Source organism: Bos indicus, chromosome 9 (genome assembly GCF_029378745.1).
Source record: "Bos indicus isolate NIAB-ARS_2022 breed Sahiwal x Tharparkar chromosome 9, NIAB-ARS_B.indTharparkar_mat_pri_1.0, whole genome shotgun sequence".
Lineage (NCBI taxonomy): Eukaryota > Metazoa > Chordata > Mammalia > Artiodactyla > Bovidae > Bos > Bos indicus.
Genome location: NC_091768.1, coordinates 61,205,972 through 61,232,353, shown reverse-complemented (window position 1 = coordinate 61,232,353; position 26,382 = coordinate 61,205,972). Strand labels below are relative to the sequence as shown.

The 26,382-nt window shown below is 38.5% G+C and overlaps 1 protein-coding gene across 4 annotated transcripts; it reads right to left on the bottom strand.

The window, feature by feature from the left end:
• Window positions 1-2,006: 2,006 nt before the first annotated feature.
• Window positions 2,007-24,893, bottom strand: SRSF12 (serine and arginine rich splicing factor 12). Of its 4 annotated transcripts, none has more exons than XM_070796086.1 (5): window positions 24,451-24,893; window positions 16,760-16,864; window positions 15,331-15,434; window positions 15,012-15,153; window positions 2,007-8,085 (listed from the first exon to the last, which is right to left on the bottom strand). In XM_070796086.1, the coding sequence occupies exons 1-5, from the start codon at window positions 24,513-24,515 to the stop codon at window positions 7,716-7,718; spliced, it is 786 nt and encodes a 261-aa protein (XP_070652187.1). In that variant the 5' UTR covers window positions 24,516-24,893; the 3' UTR covers window positions 2,007-7,715. The 4 variants fall into 4 exon arrangements, with proteins under 4 accessions (XP_070652187.1, XP_070652188.1, XP_070652189.1 ...); XM_070796087.1 differs by lacking the exon at window positions 16,760-16,864 and adding an exon at window positions 16,276-16,622 and having other exon boundaries at window positions 15,331-15,454; window positions 24,451-24,645; XM_070796088.1 differs by lacking the exons at window positions 16,760-16,864; window positions 24,451-24,893 and adding an exon at window positions 16,276-16,622 and having other exon boundaries at window positions 15,331-15,442.
• Between the last annotated feature and the right edge of the window lie 1,489 nt (window positions 24,894-26,382).

Sequence of the window (26,382 nt, the reverse complement as noted above, 5' to 3'; positions counted from 1 at the left end):
GTTCACTCAGACTCATGTCCATCAAGTCAGTGATGCCATCCAGCCATCTCATCCTCTGTCATCCCCTTCTCCTCCTGCCCCCAATCCCTCCCAGCATCAGAGTCTTTTCCAGTGAGTCAACTCTTTGCATGAGGTGGCCAAAGTACTGGAGTTTCAGCTTTAGCATCATTCCTTCCAAAGAAATCCCAGGGCTGATCTCCTTTAGAATGGACTGGTTGGATCTTCTTGCAGTCCAAGGGACTCTCAAGAGTCGTCTCCAACATCACACTTCAAAAGCATCAATTCTTCGGCGCTCAGCCTTCTTCACAGTCCAACTCTCACATCCATACATGACCACAGGAAAAACCATAGCCTTGACTAGACGGACCTTTGTTGGCAAAGTAATGTCTCTGCTTTTGAATATGCTATCTAGGTTGGTCATAACTTTCCCTCCAAGGAGTGTCTTTTAACTTCATGGCTGCAGTCACCATGTGCAGTGATTTTGGAGCCCAAAAAAATAAAGTTGGGACCGGATGCCATTATCTTTGTTTTCTGAATGTTGAACTTTAAGCCAACTTTTCCACTCTCCACTTTACTTTCATCAAGAGGCTTTTTAAGTTAGGTTACTGTAAATCATGTGATCTTTGAAACCACACCCTGAATTTTAAAACTAAGAAAACAGGATTATGTTTATGAAAGATAATCAAGATTTTTTGATCACTCTTTTGCTAACTGGAAAAGCCTACTTATGAACATTCCAATTTTCAAAAATTTACTAAATGTTAAAAATCAAAATAACTGAGGAAAAGATGTGATAAATCAAGCATAATTTACTGTTCAATTGTAGACTCTATGTAATTAATGAGTATATGGGTATTCATTGTAAGATTACCTCACTAAAGATTTCTACAACAAAATGTTAACAGAATTAGGGAAAATGAAGGCTGCTTATACACGTTAAAAATTATAATGAATATCCTAGTAGCATCCCTCGTGGCTCAGTCAGGGAAGAATCTGCCTGCAACGCAGGAGACCTGGGTTTGATATCTGGTTGGAGAATATCCCCTGGAGAACAAAATGGCAATGCACTCCAGTATTCTTGCCTGGGAAATCCCATGGACAGAGGAGCCTGGCAGGCAGTTCATGGGTCCATTTAGCGATTAAACCACATTACTCCTGTATTATACACAAATTGAGTATTTGCCAACAATTCCAAAAATTCATTTACATTAAATATAAAGCACAAATAAGTCAATCTTTTGAGGCTGTAAACTGAATGTTTTTTCTTTGCACTTTCAACTAGGCTGCTTATTTGGTCCTAACTTCTAAAATAACACAACTCTAGTCAGTGACTGAAATACCAAAGTCATTGTAAATTAAGAACTGAAAAATTAGAGAAATGATAATGCATTTAAGCACTGGCTTATTTGGGAAATGTGACAATTGTTATTTAATGTTAATGTTGAAATAAATGTTAAAGCTTGAAACTAAATTTAGAGGAGTAGGAGGAAGTAGGTGGAGACTATTGAGATTCTGAAAGGCATTTATCATAACTTCCCACGGTTTGAGAGGAAAGTTAAAGAATGATCCACAAGCAGTGTAAGGAAATACCTGTTTGTATGAGATGCCAAAAGGAGAAGAAAGGGGATGGCTAGAGGACTGGTTGAAGAAGGCAATGGCAACCCAGTCCGGTACTCTTGCCTGGAAAATCCCATGGATGGAGGAGCCTGGTGAGCTGCAGTTCATGGGGTCGCTAAGAGTCAGACACGACTGAACGACTTCACTTTCACTCTTCACTTTCATGCACTGGAGAAGGAAATGGAATCCCAGGGAGGGGGGAGCCTGGTGGGCTGCTGTCTATGGGGTCGCACAGAGTTGGACACGACTGAAATGACTTAGCAGCAGCAGCAGCAAAGGGCTGGTTAGCACTGAGGTGACCAGGAAGTAGATGGACAAAGCAGCATGCAACTCTCTGGCTCCCACTCTTTAAAACCTCTGATGCTGAATTAACATCCGTGGAGCTAATGAAAAGTTAAAAGCGTTTACATTTATTCTTCAAGTGTAGTTCCACTTTCCATGATAGATATTCATGTAAAACCACATTTTAGTCAAAAGTAGATAACAGGTGATGGACAGAAGTGTGGTCACCAAAACCTCTTTGAGTATTAGTTATACTTGACTACTGACAACCAGCTAAGAGCACCTTATACAAGTGCTTTTCATGAGATACCATGGAATAAAATTTTATTATCCATGTTTTTAAGTGGCATTAAAAAAAAACTCCACATAGATTATATGACAAGACTAGGGAATAAATTATAAAGTATAAAACAATAAATGGTTAGACTTAATATGCACATTAAAAATTATAATGAATATCTTAACAAAACTAGAGCCTGAGTATTTCTAATTCAGCTACATTGAACATTTTAAGGTTTACTGACAATGATGAATGTAAATGCTTTTCCTTAAGGTTCTTATGAAATTATGTTTCAGTGTTAAAATAAATTTAAGTAACACTCCTTCTCATTTTTAAAATGTAAAAATGCCCTGAAACATTCAATCAATTATACAGCTTACATCAGAGTACTTTTTCCTCAAGGTGTAAAGTATTACAACAAAGTGGATACTGCCTCACAAATTTAAAAGGAATGGTTTTCAGTTTCACCTCACAAAAAAAGCATTAATTTTTTTTCTTACTACTGAAACAGGGTATCACTTGAGCCTGGAAGACTATTTTATATTGTGATTTCTGTTGAAATAAGTCAATTTAACAGCATTTTAAGACTACTTATCAGGAGTAAGCGAAGAAAACTACAATGTAGTTATTTCTTTAGGAAACAGCTGCTCATAGCAAAGAATCCTGGGTTTCCTCAATCTACATCTACATCCATTTCTAAAAAGCATATAGTTCTTAGGTCTTTAGTTCATATAATATACTCCTGAATTCGGGAAGCTGTAACTTTGCTTCTTGTTTCAGTTATACTTTTCCTGAGAAACTACTCATCCTACACAAGCTGTAATACGTAAGATCAAACAGTAATAAATGTGTGGTCAAGTTATTCTCTCATTTGGAGACTGACCCTTTAAATTTTCTATCCACATTCTGAAAGAACCTGAAACCTGACACACCAGTAAGATATTCCTGATTTTAATTTATAACCTATTTAAATACTAGTTTATAAACTAAGTAGGCTTTAAGAGGTAGGTTTAATATGGTGTTTTAAATTGCATAATACATTTAAAAATGGTAACCATCAATCCCCTTGAGCATCTACTTCCACAAGTTGATACTTTTTCATATACTCAAAATTGTTGTATATTCCTAAAACAAAAAGCTTCAAGAAGAGTAATCATATAACCCTTTCCCCCAATATATTTAAAACATTATACCATGTTTTGTGGGGGGACTATTACTGGGGTATAGTAGCCTAGGTTTATTTTTAACTTCCCAATTTCTTCACGACTCCTTTATAGTCCATCCACCTTCTTTGTGGACTGTCCCAGCTCTACTGTGTTCCTGGGATGGGATCAGTGCATCAGGAACATTCTCTAAGTGTGGGGTGGGGCCGGGAGGCACTCAGGGAAGCCCAGTCAAGAATGAAGTGCCTACTCCCCTGAGGCTGTTTATGTGAGGCAATGGGGCCTGGTCTGGGATGCACAAGCTTGGTTAATTTGCTTGATTTAAGAGCATCTTGAACAAGATATAAATTTTGCAGAGGGCCTAAACTGACCTGGAAGACCAAAGCTGGAGCTAATGCTATGATCCTAAATATCCTATTTTCATCAAGGGAGTGATTCAGATGCTAAGTTCATAATCTTCACTTAATGCTTAAATGTTCTCTAATTGAATATATGAGTTTTGAGACTGGTATCTGGATGTATCACTGAACCACTAGTTTTCAAACTACTAGGAGTGACAGACTTGTTTTAAAATCTACAGGTGCTAGATCTGAAGCTTTGGTTTCATGATGCTGGATTAAGATCCTCTGCATAAGCAGCAATGCTATACAAGTACTCCAGATACTCTGCTACCCTGTTTGGAAAACAAATTTAATTTTTAACTCCAAGTAGGAAATTACAATTTTAATGTAGTTTAGAATCATGCTGCTACTGCTAAGTCGCTTCAGTCATGTCCGACTCTGTGCGACCCCATAAACAGCAGCCCACCAGGCTCCACTGTCCCTGGGATTCTCCAGGCAAGAACACTGGAGTGGGCTGCCATTTCCTTCTCCAATGCATGAAAGTGAAAAGTGAAGTCGCTCAGTTGTGTCCAACTCTTAGCGACCCCATGGACTGCAGCCTACCAGGCTCCTCCGTCCATGGGATTTTCCAGGCAAGAGTACTGGAGTGGGGTGCCATTGCCTTCTCCATAGAATTATGGGCTTCCCTGAAAAGCTCAGTTGGTAAAGAATGCACCTGCAGTGCAGGAGACCCTGGTTCGATTCCTGGGTTGGGAAGATTTCTGGAGAAGGAATAGGCTACCCACTCCAGTATTCTTGGGTTTCCCTTGTGGCTCAGCTGGTAAAGAATCCACCTGCAATGCAGGAGACCTGGATTTGATCCCTAGGTTGGGAAGATCCTCTGGAGAAGGGAAAGGCCACCCACTCCAGCATTCTGGCCTGGAGAATTCTAGGGTTGCAAACAGTTGGACATGACTAAGCAACTTTCACTTTTCTTTAGAAGAATTGTAAAAGTATTTCTAAATGTTTCTTCTTTTAAACTCTGATTTTGCCTCATGCAATGGAACTGGAATAAAGAGAGATACTTGTATTTATTTATAATAGAAGAGCATGTCTTAGAATAGTAGTATCTCAAGTTAATATATATGTATCTCAGATAACACATAAAGTCCTGAAATTAGTTAATATTGTACATTTAAAGATAACTAGCCCAGTGGCACAAGATTAAATCCTATCCTGATAAAAAAATTTTAGCATGTTCCCCCATTATCTGTCTGCAGCTGCAAAATGCCAGCTGCTATACAGCAATTAGGAGAAGGCAATGGCACCCCACTACAGTACTCTTGCCTAGAAAATCCCATGGATGGAGGAGCTTGGTAAGCTGCAGTCCATGGGTTCGCTAAGAGTTGGACACGACTGAGCTACTTCACTTCACTTTTCACTTTCCTGCATTGGAGAAGAAAATGGCAACCCACTCCAGTGTTCTTGCCTGGAAAATCCCAGGGACGGCAGAGCCTGATGGGCTGCGGTCTATGGGGTCGCACAGAGTCGGACACGACTGAAGTGACTTAGCAGCAGCATACAGCAATTATGTGTATTATTTACAAGAGAAAGAAAACAAGCAATCAAAGTGGCCATCTTTACCTTCTCTGACATATCTGATCCTCTATGAATCCTGAAAAAATGGAGGTAGGAAGTGCCCCTATATTTAAACTGGGGAAGTACCTGAATAAATATACTATCTTTAAAGGAAATGATCACAGATAGGTGATACATTTGCTTTATTTAACAATCTTACCCTAAGTATCCTCTCTTATTTTTGGCCCAAGAAACAATTCTATAGCAGAAGTGAATCCTAGAACAGATGTACCCAGAATACAATTTTCCAGGGTATCAGCATAATTGTTAATCAACTTCTACTCACAGAACCCAGTTTCACTGAAGCCTATAATTGTTTTTTTTTTTTTTCCTAATTCTATTATCTCCTTTTCCTCTAAATATTATCTTAGTTTAGCATATATCTGTCAAAGACGTTCGTCTTCCAAAAAGACAAGCAAGCTGATCAGGGAGGGCAGTATGGAGCCCAGCCACCACCCAGCTACAAAGTCTGTTGTGTGACCTTGTTTGTGCATGTCATTTAACCTCTCTTCATCTCACTTACCTTATCTGTAGTGGTACTCCCCTCATAAAGTTTTTGTGATGAGTGAGTAATGTTAAACTTTACAGAGCATTGCCAAGCACATATTAAATAATCATAAAGTTTAAACTATTATCATTCCAGTTTTTCCATCAAACCAAACAGCATCCTCATAAGCAGTCTAGCAATTACAGTGGACAAACCAAATCAGAGTAAATCGAAGGATTAAGCATGTTCAGAAACACTGCCTTATTAACTTTTTACTAAAATGTGATTAAATGTAGACACTATAATCAATTCATAGTTAGTATCCACAATAACTACATATATGTGTACATAAACCAAAACATTTATTTAGAAAATACAAAAAATTACTGTTTGTCTTGCTCTTTCTTCAGACTATCCTTTCAATTTTCAATAGTGCCACATAATTTTATAACTAATTTTTATTACATCTGAACACCTCAAAGAGCTGTAGTTTTGAAATAAATTTTGCTATGATTAAAGAGAGAAAATCTATTCAGAAAGTACAGAATACACGAATTTACGGTACTTATCCAATTACCACCAGCATATAAATTATTTTGTAAAGTTATTTCTTACACACAGGATGTAAAATGCAAAAAAAAAAAAAAAATGGAATTTGTATTCAAAACAAACAGAAGCAACACTGGCTCCTATATGCTAAAAATATAAAACAGATTTTTTTTTTTAAGCATTCTAGATACAAATATTAACTGTATGGGCTGAGAACTTTTAATTTCAATATAATTCAACAAGGTACACAAGTAGAGCTCTATAAATATATCCCCTATAATAACCATATGCAAAATCATTTTATCACAAATACTACCAAACCCTCTGAAAAACATAAACTACAAACACATTTTTAAAGAAATTCTGTTTTAACAACTACAAAAGAATATCAATAAAGCTATTTGGCTTTAAAAAACGAAGGGCAGTGTAATGTAAATCCCGTACTGAGAAGATGTTTTCTGAGAATGCAGTCTTGAGTTTAATACAAGGTACTAAACATTTTCAAAAATAAACAAGACTTATTCTAATACCATTTAAAGTCCTTGAACAAAAGCTCTAAAAAGAAACCACTAAGTAACAGATGAAAAGTAGGTATGCAGAATTAATGGTATAAAATGTGATTTTATATAAAATGTACCAATCTTCATATGTATAAGGCTTGATATGAATATTTTTGGACTATGAGTGTTGCACATCATTTTTATAGCAGTCTCAAACCATTCAAAATTCAGTATTTTTCAAATGTTTTGATATTTCTGACATGAATGAACATGATACAGGATATAACTTAATATCAATTTATCTATACTGTTCCACTCAGGAACCTTTTTTAAGCCTAGGAAAGAGTATCTTTTGAATGCTTGATCTCTACATAAACTCCACTTTTAGAAATGTCAGTATTTTGTGATACAGAACTAATACCATCAGGAATTGCCCCAAGTTTAAAGAGAAAACACAAAGGAGACGTACAGTGTCAAACAGTCTTAAGTTTGCCTTATGCAATTATATAGTCATCATTACTTTTACATGAAAGTGCTTTAAAGTAAAAAATATTTTTTTTAATTACTGTTAATACTTAATATCCAAATCAAAGTTTCTAATTTAGTTCCACTTTATACATTTCCTCTAAAAAGTACTCTTCTGCCACAATGTAAGCAAAAAACGGTCCATAAAATGGGACATCACTCACATCATATTTGTGGTGTGGGTCCTTAGACCAAATCTTCATTAACCCAAGTGAGAGAGCCTTTATTTCTTATACATGCCCAAAGTAACTAATATCAACTCACATTTTCTGTAAGCCTTCAAGAATTTTTATTCAACATAATGAGAAGTTTAATAACCTATATTAACACTACAGAGCATTCTTCTGTTGCTGTTCACCAACTGTTTTTATGACGGTAACTCCGCGATCTGGAATGTGATCGAAAATGAGAGTGTTTCGCTGTTTGTGCTTTTGTTTCAGAATTGGTATACGCTTTGGGAGATTTACATGGGGATCTGGCTATGGAGTCAGAATGTCTTCCATGTGATCTTGATTTTGTTCCTGAGCTAGTCTGCTTCTGAGGTGAGCTTGACTGTGATTTTCCTATTGACTTGGACCTTTTCTGCAAGGACTTGGACCTTGACCGCTCTCTAGAACCAGAATTCCTTCTTGGAGTTCTTGACTGCCTTGCTGAGGTAGACCGCCTGGGTAGTGATTTGGAGCGAGATTTAGATTGGCTGTAAGAAAATCGCCTGTGTCGAGACCTGCAAACATCCATAACGTCAGAGTATATATTTCGTACAAAAATAGTTAATAGGTTAGGAAACAACACTTTCAGGAACTTATATACTTTACATAACATTAGTTGTGCTTTTGTTGGAGAAAAAAATTCTAATTTTATTATGAGTGCTTTTGGTTCAAAAATATGTACAAGTTTGTAATATTTGACCAAAAGATTTTGACTTTGCTGGGTATCTTTTATGAGTCAGTTCTGAAAAATATATTTTGCATATTTAGTCTGGGTTACATAATTCCTAAGAGGTAAGAAAATCTGAAAGGGGAAAAAAGATAAAAAGAAAATATCTAAGAATATTAAATAATGTTAATAAAAACAAAAACCTAGATGGAGGACTTCTGAATCTTGACATGACAGAGCAACTTGTTCTAGAACAATCTTCCCATTAAAAAAAAGCTATATTAAAAGGCTAGATTATATTCTTTGCAGCCAAAGACGGAGAAGCTCTATACAGTCAGCAAAAACAAGACTGGGAGCTGACTGTGGCTCAGATCATGAACTCCTTACTGTGAAATTCAGACTTAAATTGAAGAAAGTAGGGAAAACCACTAGACCATTCAGGTATGACCTAAATCAAATCCCTTATGATTATACAGTGGAAGTGAGAAATAGATTTAACGGACTAGATCTGATAGATAGAGTGCCTGATGAACTATGGACGGAGGCTCATGACATTGTACAGGAGACAGGGATCAAGACCATCCCCAAGGAAAAGAAATGCAAACAAGCAAAATGGCTGTCTGGGGAGGCCTTACAAATAGCTGTGAAAAGAAGAGAAGCGAAAAGCAAAGGAGAAAAGGAAAAATATAAGCATCTGAATGCAGAGTTCCAAAGAATAGCAAGGAGAGATAAGAACGCCTTCCTCAGAGATCAATGCAAAGAAATATAGGAAAACAACAGAACGGGAAAGACTAGAGATCTCTTCAAGAAAATTAGAGATACCAAGGGAACATTTCATGCAAAGATAGACTCGGTAAAGGACAGAAACGGTATGGACCTAACAGAAGCAGAAGCTATTAAGAAGAGGTGGCAAGAATACACAGAAGAACTGTACAAAAAAGATCTTCACAACCCAGATAATCATGATGGTATGATCACTGACCTAGAGCCAGACATCCTGGAATGTGAAGTCAAGTGGGCCTTAGAAAGCATCACTACGAATAAAGCTAGTGGAGGTGATGGAATTCCAGTTGAGCTCTTTCAAATCCTGGAAGATGATGCTGTGAAAGTGTTGCACTCAATATGCCAGCAAATTTGGAAAACTCAGCAGTGGCCACAGGACTGGAAAAGGTCAGTTTTCATTCCAATCCCAAAGAAAGGCAATGCCAAAGAATGCTCAAACTACCGCAAAATTGCACTCATCTCACATGCTAGTAAAGTAACGCTCAAAAGTCTCCAAGCCAGGCTTCAGAAGTACGTGAACCATGAACTTCCAGATGTTCAAACTGGTTTTAGAAAAGGCAGAGGAACCAGAGATCAAATTGCCAACATCTGCTGGATCATCGAAAAAGCAAGAGAGTTCCAGAAAAACATCTATTACTGCTTTATTGACTATGCGAAAGCCTTTGCCTGTGTGGATCACAATAAATTGTGGAAAATTCTTTTAAGAGATGGGAATACCAGACCACCTGATCTGCCTCTTGAGAAATCTATATGCAGGTCAGGAAGCAACAGTTAGAACTGGACATGGAACAACAAACTGGTTCCAAATAGGAAAAGGAGTACGTCAAGGCTGTATATTGTCACCCTGCTTATTTAACTTATAGGCAGAGTACATCATGAGAAACACTGGGCTGGAGGAAGCACAAACTGGAATCAAGATTGCCGGGAGAAATATCAATAACCTCAGATATGCAGATGACACCACCCTTATGGCAGAAAGTACAGAGGAACTCAAAAGCCTCTTAATGAAAGTGAAAGTGGACAGTGAAAAAATTGGCTTAAAGCTCAACATTCAGAAAACTAAGATCATGGCATCCGGTCCCATCACTTCATGGAAATAGATGTGAAACAGTGTCAGACTTTATTTTTTTGGGCTCCAAAATCACTGCAAATGGTGACTGCAGCCATGAAATTAAAAGACACTTACTCCTTGGAAGGAAAGTTATGACCAACCTAGATAGCATATTGAAAAGCAGAGACATTACTTTGCCAACAAAGGTCCGTCTAGTCAAGGCTATGGTTTTTCCTGTGGTCATGTATGGATGTGAGAGTTGGACTGTGAAGAAAGCTGAGCACCAAAGAATTGATGCTTTTGAACTGTGGTGTTGGAGAAGACTCTTGAGAGTCCCTTGGACTGCAAGGAGTTCCAACCAGTCTATTCTAGAGGAGATCAGCCCTGGGTGTTCTTTGGAAGGAATGATGCTAAAGCTGAAACTCCAGTACTTTGGCCACGTCATGCGAAGAGCTGACTCATTGGAAAAGACTCTGATGCTGGGAAGGATTGGGGGCAGGAGGAGAAGGGGATGACAGAGGATGAGATGGCCGGATGGCATCACCGACTCGATGGATGTGAGTCTGAGTGAACTCAGGGAGTTGGTAATGGACAGGGAGGCCTGGCGTGCTGAAATTCATGGGATTGCAAAGAGTCGGACACGACTGAGCGACTGAACTGAACTGAGACAACACTTATAAAACAACTGTTAAAAGGCATTGGAGAATAACCAACAAAAGCAGAACTTGAAGGGTTATAAGCCATAGCTCTTTTCCTGAGACCGTTTTCCAAAAGCCAGAATGGGAGAATTAAGCTCAACTAGAAAATAGCTACTGGACTAAGCTGAAGAGACAGAGCTTGGAATTCAGGGCCATCAAAATAGCTAAGACTTAACAGACAAAAATCCTAGAGATGAGGAAAATGCAGATAAACCACCTCACCCCACCCTAAACTCTGCCTATAAATTTTCCTTAAGTCATTGGCCACTATCTACTTTGCACATGTAAGACTCTAAGAGGTTAGCCAAAAACAGCAGCCGAAAGATTAAAGAACTGAGTGAACAATGCAAAGAAACAGAGGAAAACAACAAAATGGAAAAGACTAGAGATCTCTTCAAGAAAATCAGAGATACTAAGGGAACATTTCATGCAAAGATGGGTACAATAAAGGACAGAAATGGTATGAACCTAACAGAAGTAGAAGATATTAGGGAGAGGTGGCAAGAATACACAGAAAAACCATACAATAAAAGGTCTTAATGACCCGGATAACCACTATGGTGTGATCACTCACCTAGAGCCAGACATCCTAGAGTGTGAAGTCAAGTGTTCTTAGGAAGCATCGCTACAAATAAAGCTAATGGAGGTGATGGAATTCCAGCTGAGCTGGTTCAAATCCTAAAAGATGATGCTCTTAAAGTGCTGCACTCAGTAGGCCAGCAAATTTGGAAAACTCAGCAATGGCCACAGGACTGGAAAAGGTCAGTTTTCATCCCAATTCCAAAGAAGTGCAATGCCAAAGAATCTTCAAACTACCAAACAACTGAGCTCATTGCCCCTGCTAGCAAGGTAATGCTCAAAATCCTTTAAGCCAGGGGTCTACAGTGCAACTTCCAGATGTACAGGCTGAATTTAGAAAAGGCAGAGGAACCAGAGATCGAACTGCCGACATCCACTGGATCATAGGAAAAGCAAGGGAATTTCAAAAAACATCTACTTCTGCTTCACTGACTATGCTAAAGCCTTTGACTGTGTAGATCACATAAATTGTGGAAAATTCAAGAGATGGGAATACCAAATCACCTTACCTGCCTCCTGAGAAAACCATATGCAGGTCAAGAAGCAACAATTAGAACAGGACATGGAACAATGGACTGGTTAAAAACTGGGAAAAGAGTACATCAAGGCTGTATATTGTCACTCTACTTATTTAATTCATATGCAGAGTACCTCATGCGAAATGCCAGGCTGGCTGAAGCACAAGCTAGAATCAAGATTGCCAGGAGAAATATCAATAACCTCAGATACGCAGATGACACCACCATAATGGCAGAAAGTGAACAGGAAAGAGCCTCTTGATGAAGATGAAAGAGGAGAGTAAAAAAGCTGGCTTAAAACTCAACAGTCAAAAAATGAAGATCATGGCATCCAGTCCCATCACTTCATGGCCAATAGTGGGGAAACAATGGCAACAGTGACAGACTTTATCTTCTTGGGCTCCAAAATCACCGCAGATGGTGACCACAGCCATGAAAATTAAAAGATACTTGCTCCTTGGAGGAAAAGCTATGACAAACCTAAACAACATATTAAAAAGCAGAGACATCACTTTGCTAACAAAGGTCTGTATACTCAAAGCTGTATGGTTTTCCAGTAGTCATGTAAAGATGTGAGAACTGGACCATAAAGAAGGCTGAGCCCCAAAGAATTGATGCTTTCCAACTGTGGTGCTGGAAAAGACTCCTGAAAGTCCCTTCGACGGCAAGATCCAACCAGTCCATCCTAAAGGAAAACATTCTGAATATTCACTGGAAGGACTGATGCTGAAGCTCTGATACTCTGGCCACCTGATGCAAAGAGCTGGCTCACTGGAAAAGACCCTGATGCTGGCAAGGAGTGTGGGCAGGAAAAGGGTGTGACAGAGGATGAAATGCTTGGACGGCATCAACTCAACGGACATGAGTTTGAGCAAACTCCAGGAGACAGTGAAGGACAGGGAACCCTCTGTGTGCTGCAGTCCATGGGGTCTTGAAGAGTCTGACAGGACTGAGTGGCTGAACAACAAACAATGTAACTGCAAACAAAAACCACTGAGGTCACAGAGTTTAAGCAACAGTCTTATCCTCTAGAACTATAACTAGAACAAAGTAGAACTATACTGTCTTATAAGAAAATGTGGTTCTTTCTATTCCTGATACTCCACAGTGACTGGGAACTGAGTCTTTTTTTGTTTATTTTTCTCCAGACAAGTAGTATACTTTACTGCCACTAGAAGGCAGAAAATGCTGTGAATATTCACTTCTCTAGATCAATCAGGAGAAAAGTTGGTTGATTAAGGCTCTAATGCATTTGGAAACAGCTTATATTTTTAATGAATCAGATGGACAATTTTCTCCTTTTCTTTTACTCTTTTTCACCAAGACCACTGGTTATCATTTAGTAAGTTAGGAAAGTACTGCTTTAGGTACAATATTATATCTAGTTTGATTTTTTGTATATAAACCATTAACTTATAGTAATGTGAAATGCTGAATATCATTCATACTACTCAAGTCCTTTGTGAAGTCAGAAGCAATACCAGTGGTATTGGTGTGACTTTGCTACACACATGGCATATAAAATTTCTTAATTTGTTCTCACCACATTTTAGGTTCTATAAATGTAACTTGTATTTGAGTATATTGGTGTCAAAATCTCAAATAATCAGTAGTAAAATGGCTTTCCTTTAGCCATGGAACAAAATGGATTATTCTCCACAGATTCATGGGAGGTTTATATTCTTACACTATCAGACCAAGTATGATAAAAAGAATCAAATTCCAGACCAAAACATAACTGTTCCTAAATATTTCTTCACCCACCTTGGTGATGGCTCAATCCTGACCTGGGTTCTCCTGGCTTATAAAAGGAACTCAAGGCTTCCTCTTACTTGCATGCCTCCCTAAGAATGTGCCAAAATCAAAACATTTGGTTCAAACCCAAGGAGAGGGACTGATCTGACATGTTAAGATTCTAGGGCTCTGAATCGGCCACATTTTCTAGTAATCAGGATTCTCAGATATTTCTCTCTTCCTGTCTTTTCTTTCCACTTGGTTGGAGGGACTGGAGCCAGGCCACTTTACAGTCTTGTTTTTAGAACTAGGTACTTGGGGTAAAGACTGTCTAGCTCAGGTACACACACCCTATGTTGGTGTGTCTTCCTTGTATAGGCTCCTGGGAGTTGAGGAACGGAGAGAGTGGAGTGAAAGTGAGCTGCTCTACAGATCAGCTCTGATTTGCGGTTATGTTGTCATTGGACAGCTTAGATATATGGCCCGGAGAGCCAACTCTTTCTTTTCTTATCACTAACTGCGCCATGTGGCATGTGGGAGCTTAGTTCCCTAACCAGGGATCAAACCCAAGATAAGTCCCCTGCAGTGGAAGCCCGAAGACTTAACCACTGGATTGTGAAGGAAGTCCCAGGAGAGTCAACTCCTTTTACTCATAGAAAGAGTGTAAATGCTGATCAATCTATACGAACAGAATTCACCTTAAAATTCCATATGCCTATAAAAAAACTACAGCATTAAAACTCAAGAGAAAAACAGTAAGTGGTAGAATTTAGGTATGCTAATACAATTTCAGTTATGACTAAAACAGCATCAAGTAATTTCCACTGCAATTTCCTATTATTCTAACAGAAACTAACTCCTAGCAGGAAAAATAGATAACTTGTAAATATCTTTTTCTTAAAAATCTAGTGCTTTTATATTTTCTTCCTACAATACTACCATACTTGGAATTTATTTTTGAAATAATTTGCTTTTTATAAATACATTGATTCACATTTTGGTCAACTTTCTTTCACAAATGATTATATTTTATTTCACATGAGTTTTTAATTATCAGGCCTCATATTCTTAATTTGGGGGTTCATTTAAAAATTTTTTATTTAAAATCCTCATTTTATTGTCTAGTATACAACTTTAAATTTTTGCTTTTTTCCTCAGTATATATTATCTTTCTATTAGAAAGGTTGAACTTAAGTCTGTCATAAAATGAACACACTGGAAGGTATCTAACAAACCCAAGTTAAAATAACAATACATTATAAATTGAGAGGAGCATATCCTTCTAAAAAAGTTGATTCTTTATTTATATTAAATAAAATGATTCTGGTGTCCTGTTTTTGAAAACTCTTTAAAATGTTTTCTGCAAACAGCAGAAAATTAAGTTTTCAATCCCCTTTTATTTTGTACTCACTCTTTAAGGCTATCCGACCGCCGCCTATTTCTTCCCCATGAGGAACTTCTACTTCGGGTTCTCCTTTGGCTAGGGCTTCTTGATCTCCTATGATCACTTGGAGAACAAGGGTGACGTTCTTTTGATTTCATCTGGCCTGGTGCTAGAATATGAAGTTCAAGATTTATAATTCATTACCTGAAAACCTCAATAAACAATCATTCAATAAATAAGCCACTCAAATAGTATTATATTCTGAAATAATTTTAAATTAAAAAATTTGTCATTGCTGAAACTCATCCTGCTAAAAAAGCAAGATCTGCTATTAAGTCACACTTACTTTTGCGATCACCTTGTGCAAACTGTATTTCAATCTGACGGCCACATACCCACTTTCTATTGAGGTTATAAAGCGCGTCTTCAGCATCACGAACATCTTCAAATATGACTAGCTGTTAAGGACACTTTGAACATCAGATATCAAAAATATTATTTTTTTTTAATAATTTACAGGTGGCATGAAATTATTAGGAAAAACAAGCTCAAGTTTTTAAGGTCATATCTCTAACATAATTGAAAAATCAGAAAAAATATCACTATCAAAACAAATGCCCCATTATGATTCTGAAGAGTGAGTCTGAAAATAAAAAGAACAGAAACAAATCTTTAACTGTATTTTTAATGTATACATTAAAAGTTGTAGAATGCATGTAATTTGAAACATGAGAATAAGTCCAACACTGGCTAGTATTATCAAATAAAACATTTAGGCAGGACTCACTCCCTTCTCTTAGGTAAAAGATTTACCAGGTTTTTCAGTATTTCAGGTAAAAATCAGTACACAGAAGCTTTCATTCTGAAATTAAAATTACTTTCATTAAAAGGCTTTTTAAATTAATTTAGGAGAAATTTACTTATAAACAAACGTGCACACATATAAGTGAGCTAAAACATATATTCAAAACCGATTTGGTCCTTTAAAAGTGATCATATTTGACTTTGAACCTACTGCTTTAAAATACCTTTATGTTTTTATTACTTTGGATATTATTATAAAAGAAATATATAAACAATCTGTTAACATCTATGAACAATCTGTTAACATCTGGAATTATATATCCCACGGAACTCCCTTATCTATGTAAATTATATAATAAACCTAACTAAAATGGAAACAAACTATATAAACCAACTAGCTGTATTTCAGGAGGTTGTCGCTGGTTTAACTTTTTAAAAACAGAAAAAGCTCAAGTAATGCAATACAAAATGAGACTTAGGCAATTACCTCAGTGTCACTTGATCTTGAACCTTGACCTTTATTCTTTAGGGCTTGCAAGATGGACTTTATAAGAGACGCAGAACCAACAAAATCAGACTTGGCTTTGATCCTGGAACTCTGAGTAAATGTAGGAAAGCCGAAGTCTCAACCTGGTGTTGGCTTTGTCTTTTGCTTGGTAAAGACTTCCCCTCTTCCAGGTCTTTATATCTGTGTCCACCCTCCCTCTTTACTCCTTGATGCTTGAACTTTAGGTGCCTTTTGTCTCGCCTGCTCGGTTTATGCTTGGATTCTAGCTAACAGGTTGGTTCAAACTGAGGGGCGCTTGCCAGCTACTGTGGACTGCTTTAGATTTTCTGAGATAAAGAAATAAACACATTTAATTAGGCAATATTATTTCATAAAATATGCTCCTGAGTATGTGTGTGTATACATATATGTATATGCACATGTATGTAGTCTATGCACATGCACACAGTAAAATAAAGGATATTGAACATAAGCAAATCCTCTTGGGCGGCGGGTGTAGAAGTCAAGTGGAATGTAAACGTCTACTATAGGGCCATATCGACCAAACTCACGGCGCAAGTCCTCAGGCCTGAAGTATTTTAGAAATAAGGTAAAGAAATATGAATAGCTAGATTCAAATATTTTGCCTACAGAAATTCAGTTGAAACCTTCAGAAGAAAGTATATTTTCCAGACTAGAATTATCTAAAATTGTCTCTCATAGGAATCACCCAGGGTTTAGAAAAGAAAGAAAAAATAAAACGACAAATTCTCAGTTCTAAGTTTTGGAGATTCTGATTCAAGAGGTCTGGAAATTTGTATTTTTATAAGCACTCTAGGTGGCTTTTATGTTTATTCAGGCTGGGGATACTGATCCAGCACATTCACTATTTTTTTTTGCTTTTTTAAAACTGAAGTATAACTGATTTACAATACTGTGTTAGTTTCAAGTGTACAGCATGGTGATTTAGTTTTTATATTTTTTTTCACATTCCTTTTCAAATTCTTTTCTATTACAAAATATTGAGTACAGTTCCCTGTGCTATACAGTAGATCCTTGTTGGTTATTTATTTTATATAGAGCATATGCACTTTTGAAAGTTACTTCTATTACCAGACTTTTCAACTGTCAAAATACAGAGTACTATTAACTATTCATTAAGAACACATTTATTTGTCTCACTATAATTTCATATTTATGTTAAATGTTGTCAGATAGCAATAAGATTCTAAAGAAGTTCTAAAGTTATTTCTCAGCCTTTAAAAGAAAAATTGATGCTTTATTAGTAAACATAAAGCAAAAATAACTACCAGAGCCTCAAATCTGGCAAGTATTTTTGAGTCACTTACATGCTTTCTACTGTCATAGATATTAAAGAGGGGACACCAAGGAAACACATAGCATAGTATTTCTCTTCAGGATTTACAATTTAACTGAAGAGACAAAACACTTAGCATTAAAATCTGACATTTATAATGCATTTACATACCAGCCACTGTTCACCTTAAGAACACTTAATTCCCATAACATCTTTACAAATGTTGTTTACAGATGAGGGTAGAGACAGATAAAGTCACCTAACATCACTGAGTCAGCAAGAGACAGAGCTGGAAGCAAACTCCCACAATCTGACACTAGTCTGGCTTCCTAATGACTATATCCTACTGCCTCATGGAGCTCTTAGAGATTCAAAACCAGCTATGAGCACAAAACACGGCTTAGAGGAATTAAAGAGTATTTCAAAACATACTCCATAGAAAAAAGGGCCCAAAGATGAGTACAAAGCTTCTAACTTGGGCAACTGGAAGAAAGATAGTGTCCAAGATAAAAATTAGATAGCTGGAAAAGAGAGTTAGATTGAAGATTGAGGAGAGGCAAAAGAAGAAACTTTCACATTTAGAAATGCCAAATTTGAGGTGATGGTGGAACAGCCATAAAAGTTCTATTCTATGAGCAACTGAAAACTGGTTATACAAATTCAATTTTATTTTTTCTCAAGACTAGAAGTCAGTGATTAAAGCTAGAGATATTAATTTAAGAATTACATAAAGTTTCAACTAACACTGACCAAGTAGCCAATATTATGTTGATATCATGACAACTTCATTTTATTTTTATTATTTTATTCACTATACCATGCTTAACTGCCTGCCTTTCCTGAGTGACTGTTAACTTTAGATTTAGAGGACAGTGACAATGTCTTTTTCTTTCACTTATTCATTCAACAAATACTTATTGAGTATGTACTATGGGCCAGGCTCTAGGAATATGATGGAGAACAAGAAAGACACAATTCCTGCTCCCATAAAACACAGACTAACAGAGCAAAAATTCTCAACCATTCCTGAATATTGGAATCATCTATAAAGGAGATGTCATAGAAGCAGGCATTCCAGCCTGATCCTTTCATCCCTGACCTAATTTGTGCTTCCCATGATGAGCCCCAGTTATGTTTAATTTTTTTAAGGGTTTCATAGGCAATTCTGAGGCTCAGGGTTGAGAATCACTTCTAAAGCAGATGTCTTCACTAATATATCTCAGTACCTAGCATAGTTGCTTGGCATATAGGAGGCCTCAGAATATACCTGCTGTATTAATGAGTGAAGGACACATTACTGTTACCATTTACCAGTCAAGCAGACTGAAAGTGAGAGCAGTTACCTTGCCCAAAGCTGTACACAGCCAGCGGCAAAGCTAGAATTCAAATGAGTACCTTCATAGGCAACCAATTCCATCAACCAAATGTGAGTGGCTGACAGAAAAGGATACTAGATATATAAAGGAGGCTAGAGCAATGTGTCATAGAGACTTAGAATCCCAGAAGTCTGAGGGAATGAACCTTCTCAAAAGAACTGGCTCTCATTCAGTCTCCACTCCATCTGTTAGCTGTTTTTTTTTTCATTTATTTTCGTATTTCTGGTGTAATCTATCTTGATATTAAACACCCATGTATCCATCAACAAGATTTATTATGCCTTAATACTTACTATACTTGTAATTTTTAGTATTTTTTAAGAAGTAAGATATTGTTTCCTTCTCCCTTAGAGATAATCACTGGTGTTCATCATTCCTCTACATAACTTTGTATTTCTACTGCAAATCTACACAAATGGTATCAGATTACCTGTAAAATTTTGAACCTTGCCTTTTCCACCCTTGAGATTTCTCCATGGTGTTCTAGTTCACTCACTTTAACTCTGTACTGCTATTGTTATGGATAACCACAATTTTACACACACTTCTATGGGTGAGCACTTAATATGCTTCCTTTTTTTAAGTGCAAATTGTACTGTAGCATAGTTTTCTGGGATGTACCACTAGCCATGCAATTGATGGGTTGGAGAGTATACATATCTTCAGCTTTACTACATGTTCTCAAAACAGCCAAATCAACTTATACTCCCCAAGACATGCATCAGAATTCCTAAGAATCCAACTTCTCACTCCCTGCCTTCTGAAGGATATAAAGTGAATGGGTACCTCATTATTTGAATTTTAATTTCTGTAAACACCAGTTAGGTTCAACATCTTTACATGCTTATGGGTCATTTACTCTAGGGTCAGAATTTCTGGGCTAAAGAGGATATATATATTTAATTTCTATGAAACAGCCAAACAGTTCTGCAAAATGGTTAACATTTTATACTCCTACCAACAACATGTACGATTCAGTTCTGCCCATCTCTGTCAGCACTTTGTACTGTCAGTCTTTTGAATTTTAGCCATTCAAGAGGGTATTAAGTGGAATCTTGCTGCGGTTTCAATTTGCATTGCAATTTGCATTACAATTTTTGCATTTCAATTTGTACATTTGTGTTGTACAAATGATGCTGAGCACTTTTTCACATGCTAATTGGACATTCATATGTATTTCTCTTGAACATTTAGGAGTTTTTGTCCATTTTTAATAATAACATGTCTTTTCATTGTTGACTTATAAAAAAAGTTCATTACTATTCTTAGAAAAAGTCCTTTGTGAGATATATGCTTTCTGAATACTTTCTCCCAGTCCCTGGCTCACCTATTTACTTTCTTAATGAACAGAAATTTTAATTTTGGAGAAATCTGATTTTTCAGTATTCCCTTTTAAGGTAATGACTTTGTCTTATAAAAAATCTGCCTATCCCTAAATCATACAGATATTTTCCTTTGCTTTCTTCTAAAAGCTTTACCATTTTATCTTTTATATATCAATTAATGATCCAGTTCAAATTATGTAGGACAGAGGTCAAAGTACATTTTTTCCCTACATATATATCCAGTTGTTACAGCATCATTTGGTGTAAAGATTTTTTTCTAAAGGCTTTAGTTTAGTGCCTTTGTCAAAAATCAATTGACTCTATATGTGTGGATTATTTACGGACCTTCTTTCTGTTCTATTGATCTATTCGTCTATCCTTAGGCCAATAACAAACTATTTTGATTATTGTAACTTTTTAGTAAATCTTTAAGCCAGGGAATATAAGCCTTCCAGCTTCAGTGACCTTTTTAAAAATTATTTTGGCTATTCAGATCCTTTGCATATTAATATACTTTAGAATTAATTTGTTCCTATTTTTAAAAAGCATTTGATCAGGAATACCTTGAATCCATAATATAATCAATTGGGATGGAACTGATAACATAACAGTTCACCTTCCAATCTAAGAGCACACAGTATATTTATTAATTTATGTTGGTCTTTGATTGCTCTTGGCCATGTGTTGTTATCTTCAATGCAAAGGTTTTTACGTGGTTTTGCAAAACTTATTCCTAAGTACGTTTTTTGATACTAAGATAAAAGGAATTTTAAAAGTTTTTGTTGTTTGCTGTTAGTATATACAAATAGAATATTCACTAAATTTACTTCATATTCTGGTAACTTAAGGAAACTATCAGTTACTGTAGCTTTATGTAAACAAACATGTCACCTAAGAACAGGGACAGGTTTTACTTTTACCTTTATAATTTTTATGTCTTTATTTTTCTTGCCTTGTTGCATTGGTTAGGACCTGCAATAAAATGTTGAATAGTGGTTGTAAGAGTTGACATCCTTGTCTTGTTCTGATCTTAAGGAGAAAGCATTCAGTTTCATCATTAAGTATGTTGTTAGCTAAAGGTTTTTCATAGATGTCCATAACCTGAGGAAGTTCCCTTCTATTACTAGGTTGCTGAGCCTTCCTATCATGAATTCGGCTGGATTTTGTTTAATGCTTTTTTCTACATCACCACTTACACCAATATTAATGTAAGCCTCATACACACTATAACCAAAGAATGCTACTAAGTATGTCCAAGAGAAGTACTTGATCGGTGCTCCCCAACCTAACATGATGTTAAGCATCAAAACAGGAATGTTTTATTTGAGATTTGGGCATTGCTTTGTTTCACTAGAAAACTGTATCTGCCATTAAAAAAATTATACAAAAAGATTTAAAGTTAATATTCTTCCCAATCCACATCTTATTTCACCAGTGAAGAGAAACATAACACAAATTATAAAATTACAAAATGTATTTTTAAACCTTTCCTTAGTTCTTTTGCTGAATTTCATTTCTAACAAATTTTTTGCTAACCTGCATGTTATAATGGCTTGTGCTTTATTATATATATTAAACAGCTACTTTAAAGAAAATTTTTAAATAAAATTTGACTTTGTTATAAAACTAACAGTTAGAATTTGAAAACAGGATAAAGAAAACCACTCAAAGAGATTTCTTTCTAAGCTTATTTTCTATATGCGTGGATTATGTGTTTATATAGTTTTTCCCTTCATTTTATATAACTGAAAACATATTGTATATAATTTTATACCCCATTTAACATTTATCCCAATGATTTTCTTTACAAGCATAGCAAATGTTAAAAAATTAAAATGTGTCTAGGTATCATATTGCTAGTTAAACTCTATGCCACCTTGTACAAAAAAAACTATTAAGGTTACATGTGATGATTCTACTTTCGTAACACTAGTCAACAGCTGAGCAGTTTTAGTCAAGATTCTTAATCTCTCTAAAATCTCACATTTTCATCTGTTATATAAGGTTATTGAAAACTTGATAAAATAATATATGTAAAGTTTTTAGTACAGTGCCTGGTACACAATGAGTACTCAACAAATGTTAGGATTACTGTAATTTCACTACTTCAAACCTCCTAGATTTTGATTGCCCTCCCCACCCTTCACTGCCCAGTGGCAATGTTAAAAAGTTGTGGAAAAGATGGAAAAAGAAATAAATAGACCTCAATTATCATTCTTGATTATCTAGATCAGAGATCATGCATCACACATACATGTGTGTCTGTGTGTGTTATCTGGCCTGCACAATGTTTAAACATTTAACAAAAAGTGCTGAAACATGGAAATGCCAATATTTTATAGCTTTTCAAACTACAAAAATGGCAATTTCGTATAATTCAACTTAGATACTGCCAACAGTTTGAAACTGACAGTTTACACACACAAAATACAGGCTTTTGACTTCTTTTGAAAATTAAAACGATGTGGCCACAAGTCCAAATGCCTATACAGCCGTTATCAGCTAAAGCTTGGCAGCAGCCGCTGTCCCCTTGAGATGGCCCATGTTCTTTTCCATTTGCAACAGCCCACACCATTCTATGGGCTTTAACCTGACACCTTCACTCATTCATTCATATTACCTTGGTTGGCTTCTGTGGTCATTAGAATTGGAAACCTTACATTTTTTTGTTGGCACTGCTGCTAAGTCACTTCAGTCGTGTCCTTCTCTATGCGACCCCATAGACGGCAGCCCACCAGGCTCCCCTGTCCTGGGATTCTCCAGGCAAGAATACTGGAGTGGGTTGCCATTTCCTTCTGCAATGTGTGAAAGTGAAGTCGCTCAGTAGTGTCCAACGCTTAGCGACCCCATGGACTGCAGCCTACCAGGCTCCTCCGCCCATGGGATTTTCCAGGCAAGAGTACTGGAGTGGGGTGCACTGCAATCTTATTCAGTATACAAGTGGTTTGTTTAACCTTACCCAAATTATAAATTTCGCTTTCTTTCTATGTAATACACTGATAAACAAGTTGAGCGAAGACATGTAAACACAGGCATACTTAGGATGTTAAAAGTATGTTAACTCACAGTCTATAGTTGTGACATACATATATATATATTATTAACAGAAATCAAGTTTCTAAAAGAGACTTAAAATTTACTTCTCAAAAGTAAATTATAATGATTACTCCTGATAGCGCTGGAGTCAAAGGCTCCAATATATTTCCAGCCGTGAAGCCCCAGGTAAGTCACTGACACTCTGAATTTCAGCTTTCCCTTATGGACCACAAGATAATCTTGCATAACTATAAAGACTGGGATGGGGAGGAGGGTTGTGGAGTAAATTAAGCAAGCCCAGTGAAACGAAAATGTCTACTAATCCCCCCCCATCCCCTCTGGCTCCTATTGAGGGAGAAAGACACAGCTATAAGCTAGTCAATGTTAGAAACTATGCAGACAGGATTCTCCAAAGGGGGGCGGGTGGGCTGAATGCAACAGAATCGAACAGGGAGTCTCTCCAAACCATTGAGTGTTTACATTGCACTCAAAACTTTAAAGAAAAACACATAAATCTCATTCACTGAAGTTATCCTTTGTATACAGTATAAAATTGTGCAACAAATAAAATTTAACCAGCGCCACCTGTAAGTAAACCAGACTACTGACTACAGGGAAAGGGAGTCGTAAGGCCCAAGGTACGCACTATTCCCTAACGCGTTCTCACCATCCCCAATTCCTTCCCATCTAGGTAGTGAGATGCGCGGCTTTATCCCTGCACAACGACAAAGGGGCGAGACGCTGGCACTAGCCCGAGGAACTCTCAGGGGCGGAGGCGGGGAGTGACCGTGGCTCCCAAACAGGGGCAGCCGGCGCTCCTCCTGTTCTCTCCGCTAGGAACAGGCACCGGCCAGCCGCCCAGGTGCGAGGGGCGGTCAAGGGCGGCGGGGCCCGGAGACGGGGCCGCGCCGGGGCGGAAGGCCGGGCGGGAGGGCGGAGGCGCGAGTCCCGCCCAGGCCCCGAGCAGCCCGAGGACTCCCGCCGGCCTCTGGAGATGCTCCTCCACGGCGAGCCCCGGGCCGGCTGGCGGGGAGGTGCGGGTTAGCCCCGCCGGGCTCTGCGTCGCGGCCGTTACCCGCCCCTCCCCCGCGCCCCAACCTGCGGACCCGCCGCCGCTCACCTGGTGGCGTCCGCGACGTTCCTGACGAACAGGGAGGTGTTGGGGGGCCTCGTATAGCGAGACATGACCGCTTCCTCCGTTCCCTCGGGGGTTTGCCCGGCCGCCGGGCTCGCTCTGTCTCCCGCAGCCGCCGCCGCCGCCACAGCAGCTCCGCCGGCCCGCGGCGCGACCCCCTCGCCTCGGCCTCGGCCCCGCCAGCGCGCAGCCGCAGAGGCGGGCGCGGGGGGAGCGATGTGCAGCGCGAGTCTGTCCGTGCGGACCACGCGGGGGCGGGGCGGGGGGCGGGGCCGAGCGGCGTGTGGGGAGGGGGCGGCGCGGGGGTCCCGGGATTCGAGGGCCTCTTCGAAGGGGGCGGCGCAGGAGCCCCGGAGTGGAGGGCATCGGGGAAGAGGCAGCGCGGGGGTCCCGGGGGTTCGAAAGGGACTCTCAGAGGGGGCGCCTGGGGTCAGAGTGTAATAGGAGGGCGTGGACTAGAGCGGTCCTAGGGGCTGAAGCAGGTGAACCGGAGGTTAGAGAGCGTCCGGAGAAAAGATGTCGCAAGTCGGAGGTGGGCGGGGTGAAGGATGCCTTCAACCGCGCCACAGCCGGATGGTCACTGGGGCCTTCTTTATTGCATCCTCAGCCCCAGACCTTGGCAATGGTTCTGCCTCCTGCTCTTTGAATGCTGAGGCTGTTTAGACTTTCAAACTGTGAGGATTTTTTTTTTCTGTGTGTTTTGATTCTTCATCCATTATTCGTTTAGAGTACACCATTCAGCTGTGAGTACATTCATTCAGATGTTTATTGAGCACCTGCTATAAACCGAGAACTATTCTTGGTGTGGGACCCAGCAACAAACAAAAGAAGCCACATCCCTGCCCTCATAGAGCTTACATTCTTGAGCGAAGACCAGACAATAAAAAAATGAACAAGTGAATACGTGCTGTAGAAGAAAGCGATGAAAATGCAGAGGCAATTAAGCAAATTTAAATTATCCTCTCCCTGCCTCTCCAAAATGTCATAGCCACCCCTTCTTAGTAATACTCGTGCCTTCACATTTGCTACTGTGGTCAGAAAAACTTGTTACCAGGACTGAAACCAGGTGGCTTGTAATTATAGTAGCACCCCTTTTCATTCTCAGAAGTGGCTAATTTGGGAGGGTAAATAATATGGTCACCCTACCTAGCCCATGGCTGTCTCAAAGGCTGTGAGAGTTTCCCAAGGTCAGCAAATACTTCTGGAATAGTGGCCATTCGTTCAAAATGTGATTCCTTAGGGCACAGCAAGCTCAGGGCTAGCCTGGGAATCTAAGGGGTGGTAGTGGGATCACATTCTTTGAAGCTTACAACTTGCTAGAGGCGGCAGAATCTAATTATCACACTAATAAAGACAAGCCTATGCTAAGGGTAGGAAAACAGCTATATGCAGGACTTCCCTCGTGATCCAGTGGTTAAAAATCCATCTTGCAATGCAGGTGATAATGGTTCAATGCCTGGTGGGGGAACTAAGATCCCACATACTTTGGAGCAACTGAGCCTGAGGACCACAACCAGACAGTCCATGCACCACCACGAAAGATCCCACATGATGCAAGAAAGATTCTGTGTGCTGCAAGACCTGATGCTGTCAAATGAATAATTTTTTTTTTTTCTTGAAAAGGAGCTACATGCTGCTGGAAGGGTACTTTATAGGGTTGGCAAACAAGGCTAGAGGATCACTGACCTTTACCCTGAAGAAGCCTTACAGGAATATTTGAAGAATGAAGAGGAGCAATCCATGCACTGGAACAGCATGTGCAAAGGCTTTGAGGCAATACAGGGAAATGAAAGGCAGCAAACAGGACCAGCCAGCTGGAGAAGAACAAGAAAATGAGGCTGGAGAGCAGGTTGAGTGTATGGTAGGAAAGTTGGATTTTCTCAGTTCAGTTCAGTTGCTCAGTCGTGTCCAACTCTT